This window comes from Fukomys damarensis, unplaced genomic scaffold (genome assembly GCF_012274545.1).
Source record: "Fukomys damarensis isolate Sample0158 unplaced genomic scaffold, DMR_v1.0_HiC HiC_scaffold_37, whole genome shotgun sequence".
NCBI lineage: Eukaryota > Metazoa > Chordata > Mammalia > Rodentia > Bathyergidae > Fukomys > Fukomys damarensis.
The window spans coordinates 48025147-48047657 of NW_022900949.1; the positions used below are offsets into that span (position 1 = coordinate 48025147).

At 46.2% G+C, this 22511-nt stretch overlaps 1 protein-coding gene across 1 annotated transcript in view; it reads right to left on the minus strand.

The window, feature by feature from the left end:
• The window catches only part of Ky (kyphoscoliosis peptidase), a 42460-nt gene that overhangs the window by 3243 nt on the left and 16706 nt on the right, over window positions 1-22511 (minus strand). Inside the window, exons 4-10 of the mRNA XM_010625502.3 lie at window positions 18069-18143; window positions 16605-16667; window positions 14484-14566; window positions 12486-12594; window positions 11292-11409; window positions 2839-3027; window positions 1365-1555 (exon numbers count right to left, since the gene is read on the minus strand). Coding sequence (XP_010623804.1) covers window positions 1365-1555; window positions 2839-3027; window positions 11292-11409; window positions 12486-12594; window positions 14484-14566; window positions 16605-16667; window positions 18069-18143 — 828 coding nt within the window. The remainder of the gene's footprint in view (window positions 1-1364; window positions 1556-2838; window positions 3028-11291; window positions 11410-12485; window positions 12595-14483; window positions 14567-16604; window positions 16668-18068; window positions 18144-22511) is intronic.

Consider the following 22511-nt stretch of genomic DNA (forward strand, 5'->3'; position numbering starts at 1 on the left):
TCTTACTGCCCTTCCTTTAGTCCCCTTTCAGTTTCCCTCTTTTGCTTCTTTCCATCTGTACACTTAGTGTAAATCTCTACACCAGTAAAAGCAAGTTTGAGATGACTACAGATTAAGGAATCTGGTGTTTATATTTTTATGCCTCCTGAAAATGAGAACTCAGCCCAGTGACAGCATGCTCTTGTTTTGGCCTGGTCGATTCTTCCCTGTGGCTCAATGGCCCACAGCAGACTGAACAGGCCTCCATTTGATGCAAGCACAGTGAACGGATTCTCAAAGTGAGCAACCTCATGCTGTTATTTTAGCAGCAGGAGCTGCCGGATATTTGCAGCTTTGAAGAGTGTGCAGGAGCTCAGCAACCTGGTTAAGGAAACTATTGGGAGATGGAAGAAACACACCAGCTGGAGCTAACTTGGGGGCACCTGTGCTCCTGGCTGCTGCCATTACTCTGCATGGTGGGAGGGGCTGAGGCCACCCTAGCATCCTCCCCAGCCTCATTCATGGATACCTCTAGAAAGCCCTTTGCAGCCCAGGTCCATGGTTCTGGCTACCTGGCTCTGTCTCCTCATGCTCCTCCAAATGTGAAAATATACTTGGCCATAGGAGGCCCTCTGCAGAGGTGGGAAGCACCTGTTCCCCAGGCCAGCCTTGAGAGAGAGCTAAGCTTGGTATTCTGCACTGTCCAGCCCGCGGCAGCTGTAGGAAAGGCTAGGTCCTACCTCCAAAGGGAGGAGCTCTGAATAGGCCAGGCTGAGCCCTGAGGAGTCCAGTCCTTTCCTGGGGTGTTTCAGTGTGGAGGGTGGGGGGTTACTGCACACTCTCCTCTCCTCTGTTCCCACTGCCTACCCCATGTGCACCTTAGCTGTACCTCACATCACTGGCCATCTCCCTGTGGCAGCTGGTTCCATCCTCTGTCCTGGGAAGAATGAATCCAACTGTCTGTAGTAACCTGCCAGGTAGACCCCTGACACGCAGTTATGGGCCACACATTCTCCTGGCCAGGAGTCTGGGAGGAGAACACAGCAGGACAGGCATCTTCTGTTGGACACCAGGAGCTGAGCAATCTGAACCCTGCTCTGTGAGCCTGGAGGGATGTACCTAGCTGAGGACCCTCCAGCTCTGGATCCTGTGTGCTAGGAAACCCACAGCTTCTGACATATCCCCTTCTTGGCTTATTCTAGGGTAAGAGGGCTTCTGTCCCCATCAGTGTGACCTATAGCTATGCCCTGCCCTGATAGCCTGATGGCCTAGGCACCTGTGTGCCACCCCTGTGCACCCACATGTCCATATGGACCCTGGATGGGGCATCTAGGCCTGTTCTGTCCCTGCCACTGGTGCACAGCCTGGTTACCTGCCCCGGTTACCTGTTCTGATCATGGACACATCCGGGTGGGCACTCAGCATTCCCTTGTTGTAGAACTCACTCTTGTGATACATGCTGTTCTCAAATTGCCTCAAAGACTGAGGAGGCTTTAGCAGTTGCCAGTTCTTGTTGTCTGGGAAATGGTCCTCAATGAACAGTGCAGGATGAGTGAGGAAATAGAACTCGTTGTAGCTGGGACAGAGGAAAAGCTGGTCAGGAGCCATGGTGAACAGATCTGCCTGGCTGCCTTACTCAGCTTCACTGTGGACTGAGCTCATGGGAACCTTGGGGGCCTTCGCCTGGTTGACACACTGCCAGAGGTATGGCCAACAGCCTGACAGGGAAGCAGTGCTGTCACCAATCCTAAAAGAGACACTAGAGATTTCTTGGTGGCTACTTCTGGACACTGGAGCCAAAGAAAGACCCGAGACACCTTCTGAGAGAAGGCCAAATTTGGGAGCTGTGGTGTGCTTTGTGGGCCCTTGAGTGTCTGGGGGAAAAAGGCCTCCCCCTCCTCAACACTAAAAAGAAATCTAAGGGTGCTAAGGTATAACCCATGGACAAGAGATGAGCAGAGGCACAGCGGGAGGTGGGGAGGCAGAGGGCTCAAGGGCAAACCTCCGTCAGCCCTGTGTCTTCTCTGCAGATGTGGTGGGCCCTTCTATGGCATCCTGAGCCAGCTAGAGGGTTGGAGCTCTAGAGGCCTGGGATGGGGACCCAAAGAGAATGGGGTGAGTGTCATCCTGAGACGGGGAGGCTTCTCTCCACCTAAAGGAGCCACGTTCAGAGTGGTGGAGGTAATAAAGGTATCTGTGAATGTGCAAGCCCCATGGCAGGATATGTGGACACCTGGTCTGTTTTTTCTGAGCGTGGTAGTGTCAAGATATAACCTGCAAAAGTCACAGAACACTCTTATTTTTCTGAGTAGAATCTGAGCTGTTGATGGCCATTGTGACCCATGAGAATGTTTTTTGTGGACTTAGGTCAAGGCCAGAGCCCTGCGGGACTGAACTGGTCCAGTCTAATGCCAGACACTCTGCCCACTGTGGTCCATGGCAACTCTGCACCAAGCACGTCACTCCTTTCTGGAAACCATGGCCCTTCTTCAGCCCGGAGGAGGAGGCTGCTGTCTAAGGAAATGGTAGTAGACAGTTCCGGTGTCTATGCATGGTAGTCAGGACAAGGCCTGAGGGAGCCGCTGGCACCTTGGCCTGGTTTTCCTCATGTGGGACCTGGGGCCAATGCTGAGGCTCATGGGGTTTAGGTGAAGTGAGCAATAGGGAACCAGAGGAGGGATTTAGTGGAGGAGAGGTCACAGGAAGGTTGGGCCTACAGCTAGCTCATATCCCAGCTGTGAGTGGGTGGGTACAGCCAGCAGCACCACAAGACCACCTGCTCTTTCCTCCCCACAGCCTTCTCTACCTTGTGCCTCCCCCATGCCCAAGATCCTCAGCCCAACCTTGACTTGTGCTTACAGGAACGTGAATTTTGAAGTGGCCTTGTCCACCAGGCCACTGCCCCAGGTGCTGTCCAGCAAGTGCCACCTGCCCTCCAGGTACACAGCATTCCAGGCATGGTCAAACTCTCCAGAGAAGCTCTGTCCCATCTGGTAGCCGAAGCCCTTGGAATAGCCAGGTACTGTCATGCACTGCACACCAGCGATCCTGGGAATGACATGGAATCTGAGAGGGGTGTCCACTGGGATGGCCCCCCAAATCCGCCTGTCACAGCTGCAGTCCATCGATCCTTCCTGTCTCTCCTTTTTCCTCCCTATCACACATTCACACATATGCAGCCTGGAGAGCTTTTGTCCCTGGGGGTGGAGACAGAGGACACAGTGCTGGCTGGTCTTGCCAGTGCAGACTGGCTGCAGGCCCTGCTGTCTGCTCCTCCCTCAAGGCTGTTCAAATCACTTCTGCAATGACTCCCCAGAGCCTGCTTGACATGATCTGTGAGCAGCTCTTCAGGGGAGAAAAGTGAAGGCAAGAGTGAGTATGGCCCTGGAACCAGGGAAAGGATGATGTTCTTGGAGCAAAACCTACAAATGAGGGGTGGGGACCGAGGCTGGGAGAGCCAGTGCCCCTTAGGAGGTGCTGGCTTGAGTGCGGAGAAAGCTACTTTCTTGGCTATGCCCTTGGGAGCCCATCTGCATGAGGACCGGAAGGGAAGACAGACTGGTGTCTCCAGCAGTGACCTGCGGAGGACGGATGTGCAGGTTCGTCCTCTGCCGAGGTGGTACAAGAACCACCCTACTGTATTAATGTCATTCACTGCCTGGCTGCCGTGGCCACCACTCTGTAGTCCTCTGTAACTGTCTTAGAAGGACTGAAAATACTGCCAGTTAGCTGGAGCTTTGGGGTCCTTTCCCACTGCTCAAACTAAGCTGGCACAACTTTCTGGGACCCTGGGTGCTGGTCACCTTGGGGGTCCACATAAAATCAGACACCGAGGTTGAAGCTTGGGCTGTAAGCACTACTCTGAGGCCAAAGTGGGACCCCCAAATGTCCTGCCATGGCCAGCTGGCCTTCCTCCTCAGCAGCCCTGGCCCCATGCGATGGACTGTGTGGGTCACTCCACTGTTGATCTGACCCCGGGAGCTTGCCGTGCTAGCTTTTCTCAGGCCTTTGTGCAAATTAGGAAATAAATCCCTTCTCCGAACATTTTCCTTGCCCTTGTGGAAAATCAGTAAAGCCATGACCTCCTGAATGTACAGGGTGCCCCTCACATGGGGCTCCTTTGGCACCACACTAGCCATCCAGTCCTCCACATATGCAGATTCTGTGCACCCCTCAGATGAGCTCTAACTGCAATCTAGGATGTAAGTGGTAAATGGTAAATGGTCCTCTGGGGCCAGGTCCTGCCTTGGACCAGGTCTACAGCCCCAGTAGCTCTAAACATCAGGGCCATGGGGCCTCTCAAGGTAATGGAGTGAAACGGTCACACATTTAGTACAGGGATGGTCTAAAAATTAGTAGAATATTGGATTAAACATTACTGAGCTATATCTATAGATCATTTGTTGAGAAAGTCACATGTGGCATCCTGAGGGTTTGGGTTCTTGGTTCCCTCACCATCCAGGTTCTTGGTGTGCACATAATGAAGATGTGCTACTGTGTTAGCCTTAACCCTCCTCTTTGTGCAGAACCTGGGCCACTCAGGCTGAGAACTTTTGGCAACCTTTACCTTCTCCCCACAGCTTCACACAGGAGGTCTAGACCTCCTTGAATCCTCAAGGAAACTCATGAGGACACATAGCAGGGATTTCAGAGCACTTGGGGCACCCTTGGGGCAGAGAGCAAGAGTAATTAGACCTTGACAGTGAGATTTTCTGTTGCTAGTGGCCCAAAATGGCATCTAGTGGACAAGAGCTGCCCAGAGACAGTAGGTGCTGGCCCATGAGCTGTGGGCAGACAGGGTGTGTGTGCCTTGGGCCTCATCTCTCCGTATCACAGAGAGCAGAGAGCAGGGTGTTTGGTCATCCTGGAGGGATGCAGGGCCCAGAGAAGTGCCCCCCGCATGAAGAGATGCGAACGATTCTACAGCCGTAGAGTGCAAAGCCAGCAGGGAAGGGAGAAGTTGGGAGGGAGGTATGGGTGGCAGCACGAGCCTTCAATAGCAGGTAGGGTTACATCCACTCAGATTGAGTGAGGAGAAAAATCTGAAAAATTAGGGTGGTGATTCATGCTTCTAATATGGTGGTAAAATTTAACAACTAGTACAATGTCTGTGCGTACACAAATAATGTTCGTATTTGGATAGCAAAGAAAGAGAGAGAAAGGGAGAGGGAGAGAGAGAGATAGGGAAAGACAGAAAGAGAGAAACAGAGAGAGAACAAAAGACACCAGATCTCTTAGAAACAGGAAGCAATAGGAGATGGGCAATTTTAATTATCTGTTTTAAATTCCTCTACATTTTGGAAATTTGTAGTAATGATTATGTATTACTTTTAGAAATGGAAAAAAATTCATAAATGCTTCTTAAAATTATATCCTTCGGTGAATTTGCAGAATCTGCCACTGTTCTGCAGGATGTCTTTCCTATTCGTTTCTAGTAGTCTGTGGAAGGATAAGGGGAGTCCAGGGAACCATGGTGTTTAGCGAATGGCTCCTTTTGCTTAAGGTGAACTCATTAGTGGAGCTGCTGTGCCTCAGGACATTCAGCTGGCTGATGCTCGTCCTCTGCTAGAGCCACCTGGGGTCTAGCAGAAGAAGGAAGAAGGAGGCACACTTAGCATTGGTGCAATCTTCAGGCGTTGGGGCAAATGGGGGTGGGCACCCTGGAAGCTCTGCTGGGAGAAGCCTGCCTGACTAGTGTGCCTAGGGGTACCCTCCCTGTGAGAGGTGAAGCAGGGAGAAGATCTAACAAACACAGCGAGGGCTCCCCCAATTCCGGAAAGGGCTAACGGAAGAAAGAGTGAGTGACACAGATGTCCACCTGTGCTCCAAGCTGGAGTGGGTGGCCACTGGGCTAAGCCAGGAAATCAGGGGTCTTCTCCCAGCTCTAACCTCCAGTGTGACCTTGCCAGACACATCACGGGCAAACAGGAAGGTTGGCATTAAGTGATCTCCAGGGGATGATTCTCCTCTGACAGCCTGAGGAGAATCTGGGAGGACCATGGGGAATGCCTGCAGCAGAAAAGACATGAAAAATGAACTCAGCTGTAAGCTTATCTGTTACTTGACTGTGACATGGGGATATTTTATTACCTGGCAGCCATGTGCAAGATGAATTAGACAGAAGAAGTCATAATGTTAAGCATTATTGTTAATAAGCCATAGTTTTCATGCAAAGTCAAGTAGTCCATATATAAAACAGTGACTGTAGAACTAGTTTGCGTTTTTGTGTCTGGATAGGATGACCCATGACCCTCTCATTTCAGCAAAAGACCGCTGAGTGTCAGGTGCAGTGGCACAGGTTACTTGGAAGTATGACAGAGGAGGATCACAAGTTTAAGGCCAGCCTGGGCAATACAGTGAGGCTGTCTCAAAATAAAAAGGCCTAGGAATATACCTCAGTGGTACAGTGTCCCTGAGTTCAACCCCTAGTACTGCAAAACCCCCAAAAATAACCAACCAACAAAGTAAACAAAAACAAAGACCACCACCTGTATAAGCTGTACCAAGCTCAGGAGCAGGTAGCAGGCAGTAAGATACCACAAGACACAGCACGGTACAATATAATCAAATGTGTTATTACCAAAATAAGGCTCAGGGGCTTCTCTAGGCATGTTCTTGGCTGGAAGGAGGGCAGATCTGTGGACTGTCACTAAAATACAATGTATAAACAAGTCCCTGGGGAGCTCAGTGAAGGGAGTCAGGTGCCCTGAGAAACTGAGAAACAGCTCACAAGCAAAAGAGCCCGACCAGCCAAACTAGAGCCTAATGTCCCCCAATGAGATCAATTTAACTGCCCCAGTCGAAGAATCCTGGATTTTCCATTTGACCATCTTGACAAGCCTAATGCCAACTCCACAGCAGCATACTGCTGATGTGTATCCCAAGCCACAGAGGAAAAGGGCATGCAAGACATCCAGGCAAACCCCTCTGGGACACCCAGAGGAGTGGGAGAAAGCCATAGTCCTGTCCTAAGAAGTGCCAGGGCTCAGGGACCCAACCTCGGAAGTTCTGAGGGTGTTGGGCTGTAAGGCTGCCCAGGATCATGTGGCTGCCCAACCTAGTTTGATAGACACAGACTGTAAGAGGTGCAGGCAGGCAGAAGGCAGTGGACCCTGGCTGGCCTTGGTGGCCTGAAGCTGTTGCTGCTTCCATTTTAGTGAGGTGTGTCTGCTGTATTAATTTTGCAGGTGGTGGGTCAAGATTGATTGTCACTTTATACTGACACGGTCTAGGTGCTGCCTTCGACACTGTGTAATGCTGCCATAGTCTAGGCACTGCCAGGCTCCAGTAGTGTGGCTGAAAGGCTGGGCAGGCAGGGGTGCCCTGTTCATATCGGTTCTGACCACAGCGGACTCTCCCACTGTGATCACCTCTCCCAAGAGGTCTGAAGCAAGGGGAATTGAAAGGGAGGGAGAGAAGAGGGAAGAACCGTAGTTGTAGGAGAAGCAATGAACATGCTTTTCTTTTAGTATCTTGTTGGAACTGGTATGGTTTCCGTACTGCAGCAGGAAAAACAAACCATAACTTAGCTTAGAATTTATGTGCTTGACTTTTTGCATATTTGACAGTGTTTCTGTGTTGCTGCTGTATGCTCATTTTGCCTTTTCTTACACTATCCTATGGCTAAAGTGACTTGTAATCATAATGCTAATTCTCACTCTAACACCCATGTACTGCCTCCTGAGATGTGACCCTAGTGGTGAGGGACCAGTGGTTTGGACAGGGAGGCTGCTTTGTCTGGGGACACACAGCTAGCTAGTGGCCAAAGTGAGCCTGGAATGCAAGTGTACCAAGGCACAGTTCAGGAGCCTTTGCATCGTACCAAGCTTTTTGGTAAATCAAGACTTCATTTTAATTCATAAATTTATGCATGAAACTAGAGTTTAATTTACAAACAGAGTGAAATTAGAAAATGATTTGCTAGTGATATATTTCCTTGTATCATCCTTTAGATTATCTACAAGGTTGAGGGGAGTTTAGATGTCCCTTTTAGAGGTCTTAGCTCTCCCTTGGGGAATCTGCATTTCCCAGGAGGCTTATGGCTGCTCCCTGTCTTTGGGGACACTTGGAACCAAGCCATGGTTTAGGACCTTGGGGATTTCATGCTGTGCAGAAGCAGCCATCTGAGTCTGTGCGCCTCTGCCCTTTCTCTCTGTGAAAGCAGGAGGATGGATGGAAAGTCAACTGACACCTCATTGGCAACAACTAGCCCACTTTGGTATCAAAGCCTCAGACTGGCAATAAGATCCCGGTCATCCAGAATCCCTGGAAATCTGCTAGCTGGTGGGGCTAGAGCCATGACAGCAGGGAAAAACGGTTTACTGGGAGCTGGCTCAGTGGCAGGAGCCTGGGGGAATTAACCAAGTTCCCTGCAAGGAAATTAGGCAAAATCAGTTAGCTTGGGCACTCGTGGCAAAGGGAGAGCCATTAATGCTTGATGACACAAAGTCAGAAAGAAACTGAACCAGCCATTACTAGCAATTGCACTAACAAAAAGCCCCCACATCAGTAACTCGGGAAAGGCAATGTGGAAATGCATGATGCTATGAAAATATCTAAATTCCCTACCAAATTACTATATTAAATCAGTCTCTAATGAGGCCATTCCAAGGAGGCAGAGTGCCCTGGCAGGAAGTAATGATGGCCTTGTGGGTACAACTCTTACTAAGAGGTGACCCTGATAACCAAGCAGGGATAAATCAGCAAGTGTGGATTGCGTGTCTTCAGTTATTAAGGAATTAGATAATGAATTGACCAAACTTTTCAGCTATCTTAGAGGTAAAGGTACTTAAGAAAGTGATACACGGACAGGTTACTGATCTTTAAAGCAAAAATTTAAGGAATTTGGGGAACTGTGAGATATTGTTACATGTCCTAGGTAGTGTGATGAAATTTGTGCATGGTAACCATGAGCTTGAAACTAACTTTAACTAGAGCAAAATGTTGGGATATATTTTAATGATCAGCTGCAGGCCAGAATATGGACACGGTTAAGCATCTGGCTAAGCTAGAAAGGCTGACAGTTTCACTCAAGGCAAGTGTCAATTTTCTGAGTCTATGTGGGCCAGTGCAGTCAGTAGGAAAGTTCCACAGAGCAAAAACACCCCCCCACACTGTGCAAGAAAGACAGGAAAGGTTAAAAAACAGCAACTCTGAAGTCAGGTGATCAAACCCCAACTGCACATTCTCACTGAGTCCTAGAGTCCCACCAAGCAGGCTGAGTCCCCATCGTGCAGAGAGGAGGACCAAGGCTCTGAGAGATTAAGTGTCTCACCACAAGGAACAAAATGAGTAAGTGCTCAATTAGGGACTGGCTTTAAATATGCCACTCCTACAGCCTGCTAGAGAGCTTTTACTGCACAAAGAAGCATTTATTTTACAGCATTCAAAAAGCAGAATATTTTCAAATTTACAAATTCAGATGAATGCAATCATATTCTGAAAGATTCTAGGGACAAGTGCAGCTGAAAACAGACTGAAACAAAACTTTGGGGGTCAGCAGGGCTCTCTCAGAGGCAGTTATTTCATTATTTAAAAGAAAACACACAAGTTCACTAAGAATATCCTACCATTCTAAAAATATGTTTTGAGGGCCTACTGTGTGCAAGATTCTGAGATCAGTGTCACAGGGGAAGCAGAAAAAGAAGGGGGTAAAGACACGTAAAGGTGTGTAAGACCTATAAACTGCAAGAAGAAACAAACACAGATAATATCTACATGCATAGGTTGAAGTCTGGAAGGGAATATGACAAAATGTTAACAGCATTTTCTCTACTTATCTCAGAGCCACTTAATTTTCTTCTTTTCATTTTGTATACCTTTAAATCATGTACAGTGAACAAGTTGCCTTTTAATTGAATCAATTTAAGTGAGAGCATAAGGAAACACATTAGCTGGTATACACATATGCCAAGGACATCAAAGGAGGGAGAGGGTGTTGGGCCTGGGCTGGGGCTCAGAAGGAGCTTTGGGACAGGGGAGAGGTGCACACGTGAGAGGGAAGTGGGAGTGGTGTCCAAAGGTACTGATGGAGCTGAGTCAGATTTTGGAGGACTTTGTAGGTCAGTGTGAGCTTTCCATCTGGGAGCCTGGTCAGAGAGGCTAGTGAGGGTCCAGTTTTTTGAGAGGCCCAAAGACCAGTGAGGACACCGGAGTGTGAATCCAGGGTGGCAGTGGGAGTGCAGAAAGGGTGCCCTGCGGGGGGGTGGACTAGGTGGCCAGGACGGTGCTCTGCACCTTGACCTGCCCTCGCTGCATCTGAGGCTGTGGGCTCAGAGCTGGGCCCTGGATGTGAGGGAGGGGAAGAGCAAGGAGCCAAGCAGGAGCCAAGCTGGAGCAACCTAGGACCAGGTGCGTGTTCAGGGGTGCTGGTGGTGGCCAGGCTGGGAGGCAGTCCAGCTTGGCTTCAGGCCAGGAACAGGATGTGTATACCCCCAAACCCAGGTACACTGCACTGTCTGTGCAACACTGAGGCATCATGGCTGCATGCTGGGGACTGTTTGTTGCTGCAGTTTGATTTTTTTGTCATCCGCAGTCCTGGTAGGCTCACATTTGTGTGGCTGAGAAGACCTACTCTCAGAGGCCTTCAGAGATACAGGAAGCTGGGCAGTTGTTCTCCTACTTCCTGAAAAGGGGACCCTTTGTTGGCCCCCAGGGCTTGCTGATTGGTTCCTATAGGAACCCAGGAGACCTCAGAAAGGACCACAGGAAACTGGGGGTCAGCAGGGCTCCACCAGCCTTGAGCATGTCTTGAGGCCATAGAAAACCAGCAATGACTCATTCTCTCCTTGGGCCAGAAGCACAAGCTCACTCCCAGAACCCTGAAAATGGAGTGGAAAGGTGCCCAGAGCAGCAGCTTCCTGGTTATTCAGCTTCCAACTGACAGATCTTTCAGGTATGTTTTTTGTTTCCCACACAAGAGACCCAGCACTAGCCTGAAGGACAGCCTTTCAGTCCCCTTGGAGCCCGCAGCCACTGTCCTCTGGCTCCCAGAGCAGCTATTCTTTTAACCTTCAGCTGCATGGAAACGGGAGAAGGCAGAAAAGGGGCCTTTTATAACCAAATTATCTCCATGCATTCATCTGCCATTATGTTAATGCATCACAAAGCTCGGCAGATGGTACAAAGTCAATTATGCTGGTGTTAAAAAGGGAGAAATTGACCTTTTCAGGACTCACTTGGATTCCAGAGCGGAGTTTGCAAACTCCAGCTTCGGGCTGGGCATGTGGCAAAGGTCCACAGAGCTTTGGAAGGAGAGGGAGAGGGCCAGGAGGTCCACCCGGAACAAGGCACTCACTGGCCACCTGTCATACCTGCACATTCTTTCAAAGAGGCCAGCATAGCCATCACAGTTGGTCTTCTGGGTCCTCAGGATGTCAGTGGGCTTGAAGGCCTGGCGGTCCTTCTCCTGGGCAGCCTCAATGTCATACTCTGGAGGGCAGAGAGGGCACCATGAAGAGCCAGTAGCCTAATGCAGCTGAGGCTGGTGCAGAGATGAGAAGAGGCCCCACTGCATCAGTACCACCCCAACCCTAGCTGTGTGGTGGGCATCATTAGGCCAGGGGAGCCACAGCAGGCTGACTGGAAGCAGGGCCCCAGACCCAGGCATGTCTGGGAAGATGTCACCTTTTTTTGCAAGTAGTAAGAGGAAGAGCAAGGTGGAGGCAGAGAGGCTATCTGGCTCTCTGGTCTCAGGGGGAGGTGTATGTGCACAAATGCCTGCAGCCAGGAGCAGTAAACAAAGTCTCACCTGGATTTCTCTTCCTGTTCCTGCCCTTATGAGATCAGGCATTGCTGGCAGGGTTGGGTGAGAGGAGGTGGTGCCTCAGGCCCCACATTCACACCCTCTGCCTATGTCAGCTCAGTTCATCCTCTAAGCTGGATCAAGGAGGACAAAAAAAAAAGCCTCATAACAGGTTGAGAGAGGCCTGGCTGCTCTTCCTGTATAAGGACTAGGAGACTGTGCTGTGACTTGGCACCTCCATCCTCTCATTTGCCTTTGAAAGACTCAGCAAGGAGCGGCATCCCCCTGGAATCCCTCCTCTGTGGCTTAGCTTGGCCTGAGGAGATTCCCAAGGCTGTCCCTGGAGAACATGGGCCTGGGCTCTGCCCTGTGGCCAAGGTCACTAGTGTAGAGGCAGGGAGCAGGGAGAGAAGAGCCTGTCCTTCCTAGCAATGGTACTTTATGACTTATGGAGTTGCTATGACTTTCCAAACAACCGTGACTTCCTCAGTCAGTGGAAACTCTGTGGAGATGACTAGGTTTCCTTGTCTCTATGGATCAGGTTCTTTAGGAAGTCATGATGGAGGGTAAGCTCCTGCTGAATGAGGGTACTGGCTCTGGAGGGTCTTTTATTAGTCTTTTCTTAATTAACCCGTCCATCTAGGAGTCTTCTCCAACTTTCCAACTCACTCTGCACTCACTAGTGCAGAAAAAATGGGAGCAGGGGCCTGTAGGCAGTGACATCAAGGAGTTCTAGAGCCAGCTGCAGCACAGTTAGGCTCACCTATGTGGTGGCATATCCAGATCCAGATGGCTCGGACTCTTTCCAGATCACTGTGGGCCTCCTGCAGCAGGTCACTCACCAGTTCATCCAGGCCACTCTTGACTGTCACCTGGGGAACAGAAAAGGCACACTGCATCAGAGCCTGGGGGAGTTCACCAGTGGGCCTTGGATGTGAAGAAAGGGGAGAGCAGGGAGCCAATGCAAAGCTCACACTGATCTACAAAGTCCTCCAAAACCTGACCTCCACCACCTCCCTACCTACCCTGTACCTTGGACACGACCTGCATATACACACTTTCTTCTCATATGCACACCACTCCCCTCTCCCAAAACTCCCTCCAGGCCCCAACCCAGGTCCAGCATCTGACACTTATGGCCAGTCCTGCCCTTCCTCCAGGCAGGGAAGCTGAAGGAGAACCACAATAACTTTTCTCTCATGATCCTGGAGCCAAGTGGCCATCTATCTGCACAGCTGCAGCAGCCTCTGGTTATGTTACTACTTCCCCAAACAATCCATGGATGTAACACAATCCTTATTAAAAGAAAAGTTTTTCCATAGGGGAAAGAGCAGCCTCTTTGACAAATGGTATTGCAACCCTGGATTTCCACATGCAAAAGAATAAATGGGACGTCTACCTTCACACCATCTGCAAAAATCAACTAAAAATGGATTGAAGGGTCACGTATGAGAGCTTAAGCCATAAAACTCTTAGTGGAAAACACTGGGGTAAATCATCATCATGACCTTGTATTTTGGCAATGGATTCTTAGATATAACACTAAAGATAAGAGCAACAAAAGAAAAAAGAGATAAATTGGAGTTCATTAGAATAAGCAATGCTGTATATTAAAGATACCATTAAAAAAGTAGAAGGGCAACTTGGGAGCATGGGAAAAGATATTTTAAAACATGTATCTGACAAGGGTTTAATATTCAGAATATGCGAAGAGCTTCTATAACTCAACAAAAGGATAATCCAACTAAAAAATGGGTAAAGGACTGGATCGAACACATTTTTCCAAAGAGGGTACACAAATAGCCAAGAAGCACATGGGAAAAAGTCCTCAACATTGTTAGTCCTGGGAAAATGGAAATCGAAATCACAATGACAGCACTGTATACCTACTAGGATATGTCTAGGTTACTGGTGGGCATGTAAAATGGTGCAGCCACAGTGCACAACACTGCGGAGGTTTCTCAAAAAGTTAAGCAGAGAAGTACCAGCAGTTCTACTCCAAGGCGTATATAGCCCTGAACACTGAAGACAGGACAAAGGTCAGACACTTGTCTGCTAATATTCACTGGCAGCACATTAGCCAAAAGGTAGAACAAACGCCACATCTGTCCGTAGAGGGATAGATATACACAGTGTGGTCTATACATACGATGAAATATTATTCAACGAGAACAAGAAATAATTAAGTTTATCACATCTAACATGTGATGCTAAGTGAAATAAGTCAGACACAAAAAGTTAAACAGTGGGCGACTCCACTTAATGAAATATCCAGAATAGGCAACTTCACTGACTGTAAAGATTATGGGGGGCTATGGGAAGTCATTCCTTAATAAGTACAGATTTGTTCCCAGGCGCGAGGCAGGAGATGGTAGCAGTTCATGAACTCTGGGATGAGTGTGGTTGTGGTCACAGGGGCTCTCACCATCTGCACCCATGGTCTTCTCCCATCCTCTCCCTCCCTTCCTCCATGGGCTGGGAACTGGCAGAGCTCAGCAGTAGGGACGCCCAGATGAGCAGGGGAAAGGCAGGGCGGGGCTGGCCAAAGGGGTGTGCAGCCGGGGTGGAAGCATAGGATGCTGGGTGGTGCCGGGTAAAGGAATGGCCCGGGTTCTGGGAGGCGTCTGTGCCCGGGCCTTCTGTTCCCCATCCACATGCTGTGAAAAGGCACTCCTGCGCCATCATCCCAGTGACTCAGGATGCCTGCGGTAGTGGCCAAGGGAGGCTTGGGGGCCCTTGACCAGAGGTCCAGTTCTCCTACCTGTGAGGCGTAGGTGTCTACTTTTTCAAACTGCTGCAGGTCCAGGGGCATAGACTTCAGGCTGGATCGGTCCCAGGGGTAGGCTGGAAACACAGGTTCTATCAGCAGCTAAGACCTCCAAGCAGAGCTGCTTAGCCCAGACCTTGTTAGCTCTTTGAAGCTCTGTGACGCTCAACCTCTAACAAAAGTCCCAAAGCCTAAAACACTGGTCCCAAGAGCTGTATCTCCTAGAAGGGTTCCTTGGTCTAATTAGTTTGGGGACCATTGCAGCTCCTGCGGTCTTTTTGAAGATCCACAGGGAATAGGAACTTATTTTGCAGACCCTGGGAAATCGGCATTTAAAAAACTGGCTTGACCTCAGTCAGCCCCACAGTTCCCAAACATACTGATGATGAAATTCCCTTTCCTGTCATTTATTTATTTATTTTTTGTATTGGGGATCAAACTAAGCACCTCGCACTTGTGAGGCAGGTGGCAAAAACAATGAGCTAAATCCCCGGCTATTCCTTTCCTGCCGTTTAGTTCTCTAGGGATTTGTGTGGGCAGTGCTCAGGCAATGCTGCTGGCAGCAGACAGACGCAGTGTGCGCCATGGCCGTGCACTGGGGTGAGGCTCCTTCGGCACCCAGACAGGCTTCTTCTCTTGTCCATGGCCAGCTGGAGATTGGAGCTCCCCACTGAAGCCATTTGTGTGGTGGTGTTCTGGTGCTAGACATGCTGTGAAGTGGGGCACAAGGGAGGCAGGCCTTGCAATCACTCACCCATGTCCAGTCTCTCTGAGCTGCCTCCTGCTCCGAGACTGGGCCTCAAATCATGTCACTGGGACCGAGATGCAGGGAGGAAGGAAGAGTCGAGACTAATGCTGACCCAGGGCCAGCAGCCAGCCGGGATTGCCCGTGGGACCCAGCAGAGCTGTGGTCAGTGTTGGAAGCTCAGGGGCCAGCCCTATCTTGGCTCTGGAGATGGGGTTATTTTGCTGAGCACCATAACTTAGATCATCATGAACCCTTGTTCTATTGCCCCGTGGGGTTCAATAAAGCCACCCTCTAGCCATGAAGGCGGGACAAGCCACCAGACTCCTGCTGAGCATCCCCAATTTTCAGGAGCTGCCAGGTAACCTAAACGGCTATGAATTGGACTTCAAAATTAACATGTCACCACTCAGTATAGCTTGCCTTTTGCCTAAAGAAGAGGAATGGCATTTCTAAAATGGAACTGGAGACCAATTTACTAGTTTTCTCTTTTCTATGTCCTATTTTATGGTATTTAATATTTCACATTAAATACACTGATATTAGAAAAGCACTCTTGTAGAAATATGAACCTTATATAATAAAGAGGACTTTTCAAAAAAGAATCCATAATGATTTGAACCTCACGAAGTCTACTTTCTGAGATTATACAAGATCCAAATATGACTTTGCATAAATATATGTAAAACATCTGTAAGATGAACTAAATTATTCTAAGATTAAAGTAAAACAGTAGGAAGAAGCTCAGAGCTGTACTAAGCCTTGAATGGTATCTGCCCTACTGAGGGGGAAACTGAGGCACAGGGAAGGCAAGTGAGGGGAAAAGCAGGCTTCCAACTCATCCATCTACCATCCCATTCCCATTGAGCGTCTCTTTGTCCGCCTCAGTCTGCTTGTTCACTTGCCTCCTACCTCACACACAGCTGGCTTTCTTTTAAGGTGGACATAATTTGGAATTCAGTTTATATATCTAGTATTTTAGAATTTTACCAGTGTAAAAGAAGTATTTATTTATTTTGGTACTGGAGGTTGAACTCAGGACCTTGTGCTTTTGAGGCAGGTGCGGTGCCACTGAGCTAAATCCCCAGCCCTGAATTCAGTTTTTAATGTTTCTTGCATTGGGCAGCTTTGTTATTGGAAAGGGGTAATCTTTAGCTCTGGAAGGACCTCTGATTCATGAACTTTCCCCCTCTCCACCTGTGTCCATAGAAAACATAGTTGCTCAAACATGACACTCTTCTCTCCAAATGCGAAGGTGGCCTCAGTCATTTAGAGGCCCAAGAAGCCATTGCCAATTGCTCTGAGATTGGTGCACACAGCTAGCAAATATATTCTCTTGAGACTGGCTCTGGAGAGGAGCTGGAACTCACCATGGGCATCTTTGTTTCCAGGCTGCCGGGGTCTTGTGTTTCCATTTTTATCACCTTGTAAACCTACAATTTCCCAAAAGTCAGAAGTAGAGTCATTTTAGAAGAAAAAGAAATGTAAGCTCTGATGATTCTCATCATGGTGGATCTTGATTCTGATTCCTTCTCTTTACTCTCTTTTTCAGTCCTGTTGGTCGTGTCCCCAACCTCCATTAAACTGCTGTCGGGAATGTGGATGGGGGAAGACTGGGGACCAAGGACTGGACAAAGGGAAAGGGATCTGAAGTCTATGAGCAGAGGCAGGAGGTGCTCCAACCTCACGGCCTTGGGTTACAGAGCAGGCCCACTTGGAGCCTGGTGCTTCTGCCCTCCTCTCGTTCTCCTGTCATCTCTGATCACCACTGGGCACACTGAGAGGATAAAGCATTTCCCTGTAGATATCCCCAGGACAAGAAATGACTATGGGCAAACAGTCTGTATGGTGCTTGAGATCTAGAAAGGTCAAGTACTGCAGTTATCAAATGATACCTGCATCCTGTGATTCAGGACAGTTAAGGCCAAGTGGTTGCCAACAGTTAGGCTCTGGGGGAAATGAAAATAAACTTTTCTTGCTGATTTGAAACCAGGTCAGGAAGGTTGGGTCCCTGATGGAAACAGGCAGCACAGGAGGTGGGGATGCTTTATTTCCCTAAAAGTCACTGTAGGCTATAAATATAACAACAAAAGATTGCAAACATACATGGGCCATTCTGAGAAATGGCGGTCTTTTGTTTCTCACAGCAATGTTTGGTTACCACCTCCATCCTTTGAGATGGAATGAAAAAGAATGGAAAGACTAACTAGTTTTTATTCCTCTAAAGGCTCCTGTTTAGCCAAGAGATGGACACATGAAGGTAGAAGCTCTACAAGGGTGTGGAGGAGGGCTCATGGGCCAGGCCTATGCTGTGCACAAGGTATTGAATCAGCCAAGTACCCAAGTACCATGATTTAGACCACAGGCTTCAGAGTTGGATCTGAGTTCTTATCTACATCCTAGTTGGGTAACTTGGGCAATTATTTTGCCTTTAAGAACCTCACTTTGTTGATCTAAAAAAAAAGGGACAATAATACTGTTACAAGGATAGTAAAGTCAATGAATGAATGGAAATTACTTAGGGTTGTGTAGGCTCTTCTTAGATAGTCAACAAATGGTGTCTAAAAATAACAGAAACACTCCTGTGATAAAACGCACTTTTAGCTACACAACTGTGTCACCCAGGCCTAATTCCAGAGACACAAGAACAGTGCAGCTTGGGTATGGAGAGTCTCTGAACATGATGCTGTCATACCTCTGGCTTTTCCAAGTTTGTGGAGCTGAGCTAATCTTCCCTTTTCCTCAGAAGATGCCAAGGCTGGGATCTAGCCCACCCCACTGCCCCCAATCCTCCCTACCAGCCCTCCACCATGAGCAGCCCTGCACATACATACGTTTAGCCAAAGAGAACTTCTTGAGAAACTGAGGCATGGCATCTCGAGGGTGGACCTCCACGGTCAGCTGTGTCCCTGCAGAGGGAGAGGAAGTGCTATCTCAGCCAGGCTGCCAAGAACTTACTCATTTTAGACCTTTGTGTGTGTGTGTGTGTGTGTGTGTGTGTGTGTGTGTGTGTGTGTACAAGTAATTCTTAAAAAAAAAAACTGAAATAACAAACCAAGCAGATGGTTGCTAGACCTAGGAAAGGTGAAGTGGTGGACTCAGTACACTGTATTTATCTCCCACTGAGTGAAACTATCCACCCTGGACAGAGAGCCTAGAAGACTATCTGTGGTGATAGAAGGAAGTCCATGGAAGAGAATCAGTATTTAAAATGTCACCAAACTTCCACTGAGTTTTCCATTCTCGTTCCCCTCTGGTATCAGCTAGCCTGTACTCAAAGGCATCTCCAAACCCAGAATTGCAAAATGGGTTCAGGGAAAAAGCACTCATGAGAGTTCTTTGGCTTGAGTGACAGGTGGGGTGGGGGGCTGAGAGAAAAGAGGAAATCCCTAATACTTTTTTTTTCTTTTTTTTTTTTCCTATTGTTTTCTGACTCAGCACCCAGGCGGTTCTGTTGGTAACAGTGGCAGCAGTGATGTTAGTAGTCAGGCCTGCACCTAAGGTTTTATCTTCTATCAGAGATGCTACGAGCCCAAGAGTGCAGGGGCAAATACTCTGTTTTTTCTCTTTCCATTTTCTCTGGTTGGCTCCAAATGCAGACACAGTTAGAGATAGGACATGGCAGAATAAGGAAACCAAGCCCCTGCTTTTTGGCCAGAGGACCAAGAAGTGATTCGTAAAGAAGGAGGAACTGTAGAAAGCAATTCCCCAAAGATCTGTATGCACAGATCTCGTCGTAAACATCATACTACAGTCTTTGAGAATTAAACTCTGGGCAAGACCAATGTCCCAGTCCAAGACTGGCCACTGGGTGGTGCCTATGCAGGCAGATTTGTATAGCATGGCAAAGGCTACAATCTCACATTAGCGAAAGACCCAGGAAAATCTCACTTGGAAAAGGAAAAGGTAATTAACCTACAGATGCTGATTGCATGAGGACAAAAAGGCAGGGAATGACTGTAAGATAAATATAATAGCTGTGCTCCTAAAAGTGAGGGCAAATATTTTTGCAGTAAATGTAAAGATACAAAGTATCAGCAAAGAAACAGAAGATATAAAGAAAAAAATGGAGTCTTAGAACTGAAATACTATACAAAATAATTTAAAATATCTGTCTGGATTTGCTCAATAGAGATGACAAAGGAAAGAGAGAACTTGAAGATAGAGTAATAGGTATTATCTCATTTCTGAACAGCAGAAAAATTTATCAGTGCCTCAGGGATCTGTAGGACAATACTTACAAGTATGACATTTGTGACATGAAGTCTCAGAAGGGGAAGAGAAATAATGTGGTGCAGAAAATAAATACTGGAGGAAATAACAGAAACTTTCAAAAATTGGCAATAGACAGGAATTTATAGGTTGAAGAAACTTAGCAAATTTCAAATAGGGTAAACATAAGAAAATCCAAGTCCAGACACATTATAATTAAACTATTGAGGGCAAAAAATAATCTTGAGAGTAACCCGTGAAAATAATGCATTATGTATAGAATTGCTGCAGACTTCTCATCAGAAACTAGGTCAGAAAGATGTGGAACATTCTCAAAACGCTGAAAGAAATATGCTGTCAACAAAGAATTTTACATCCAGCAAAAATACTATTCAAGAATGAAGGTAAAATAGAATTCTTAGATAAAGTAGAACCAAAAGAGTTCATTAGCAGACTTGCTCTAAAATAAATGATAATGGAGCCGGGCAAGGTGGTGTATGCCTGTAACCCTCATGGTGTGGATGAAGCAGGAGGATGGCTGCAAGTTTGAGGCCAGCTGGGGCTACATATTGAGTTCAAGGCCTGCCTGAACTACATAGCTTTACTCAAAAAACAAAAACCAAACCAAACCAAAACAAACCAAAAACACCAAAAAACTAATGGAAGTTTTGTGAATGGACAAGAAATGGTACCAGAGGGAGACTTGGAAGAGGAATAGAAATGGTAAATATCTAAGTATTGACAATTATTTTCTTCTTAAGTGTTCAACATATGAATAATGACTGAAAGCAGTAATTGTAATATTGTCTAATAGATTTTTAAATATACATAGCTGTAAAATACATGACAATTACCTAAATGGAAGTAAAGTTTCTTTATTTTATTTGAAATGTTAGTATTAATTATAATTCAGTTGTGAAAAGTTGCATATATATATATATATTATAACACACAAAAAGATCTATACAAAGAGATATATCTATAACAATTTAATATATTTAAATGTAATTCTTAAAGGCACAATATAATAAAGAAAGTAGGAAAGGGGAGACAGAAATAAAGTAGAAGACCTAACTACCAATGCATCAATAATTACATCAAGTGTAAATACACTAAGTATATTATTTTTAAAAAATGAGATTAGGGGGTGAAGGGAGGGCATGGACAAGGGGGAAAAAATGAGAACCAAGACATGTCATGTAAAGGTTCCCAATAATGAACGTAATTGTACTGTATACCTAAAATGTTCCAATAAACTCAATAAAAGAAAAAATAAAGATTATAAGAAAGGATAAAGAAGTGAGACTGAGCTATATTCTGTCCCAAGTGATTAAACTTCCTCCTGATATATGCTGGCTAAAAAAATAATAACAAAGAATGAATAACAAAGAAAAAGTAGACTTCAGAGCAAGGAAAATGTCAAAGGTAGAGGAATACTGCAAAATGGTAAAAGAACCAATTCATTAAGAAGACATAACAACTTGAATATATATATTTACCTAACAGTTAAGTTTTAAATATATGAGACAGAACTCTTAGAACTGAAGGAGAAATGGACAAACCTAAAATCACAGTAGGAGATTTTAGAACCCTCTCAAGTACTCTAATTGAGATATTTAATAGGAAGGAAATTAGCAGTTATATAGAATAAGTGAACAGAAATGAGCCCTTAAGTCCTGCGTTGGTAGCAGCTGCATCTGCTGTTGCAGCTTCCCTCCCTCGTGACAAGCAGATGACCAAGTCAGAGCTGCTGGAATGGCTGAAGCAGCATGAGCAGGACTCAGTGTCCCAGAAAGAGAAAGAGAAACCTAAAATCAGGTCAGTGACTCCTGTGATGTCAGAAGTGTAGTACTTGGGTTCATGCTTGTATAGCTCAGACAGGCTGTTTTCATGTGTCTAGTGAATAACACACAAAACATCTATGTTATATATAAAATATTACACAAATAGAAGTTTAGTAATTATTTAAAAAGCAAATATGTGCTAATAAAAATAAAATTTTAAAATAAAAATGCTTATATTAAGAAAGTCTTAAGTGAGATTGTAGTTTTTTAAAATAACGGATGGTTAAAAAAGGACATAAGAAAGGACAGGGATTGCTTATTATGCCGCCAGCTCAGTGAAAAATTAAGTGATCTGGGGAAGAGAACTTGTCAAAAAAATATCATTCAGAGCTAAGGATGCAGCTCAGTGGTGGAATACTTGCTTAGAATGCATGAGGCCCTAAAGGTGGAGGGGAAGTAGGAAGGGTAGGGGAAAGGAAATAAAGGAAAAGAAAATATGAGAAAACGAAAAAATGGAAATAAAGTGTTTGTAAATAAGGAAGGGAGGAGGGGGTGAAGGGAGGGCAAGGGACAAGGGGGAAAATGAGAACCAAGACCTGTCATGTGGAGGTACAAGATCCCAATAATGAATGCAACTGTACTGTATCCCTAAAATGTACCGATAAACTCAATGAGGAGAAAAAAAGAATGCATGAGGCCCTAGTTTTCATCTTTCAATTTCTGATAAAAGCAAGAATCTTCAAAAATTAAAAAAAAAAAAGAATAAGTGAACAACACCACCAAGAAGATTAATTTGCTGTTTGTAGAGTACCTCATGAAATAACAGCATAATACACATTCATTTCAATTGCCTAAATAATACTTACCAAGATGGACTATATCCTAGGTCATAAAACAAGCCTTAAACAGTTTAAAAGAACTGAAATCATATAAAGTTGTTCTCTAGCCATCATACAATTAAACTAGAAGTTAAAAATATGAGGTAACTGGAAAATTTCCAAACACTTGAAAATTAAGTACATATTTTCAAATAATCCTTCCAAAGAAGAAGTTCTTGGGAGAAATTAGAAAATATTTTGAACTCAGTAAAAATGAAAATCCAGCATTTCAATATGTGTGCTGTGAAGCCAAAGAAATATGTCAAGGAAATCCGTAGCATTAAATTCTTACATCAGAAAAGAAGAAAGATCTTAGATTACTAATCTAAGCTTCCATCTTAATAGGACAGAGAAATAATAGAAAATAAAATCCAGGGCAAGTCAAAAGAATGAATATATATAT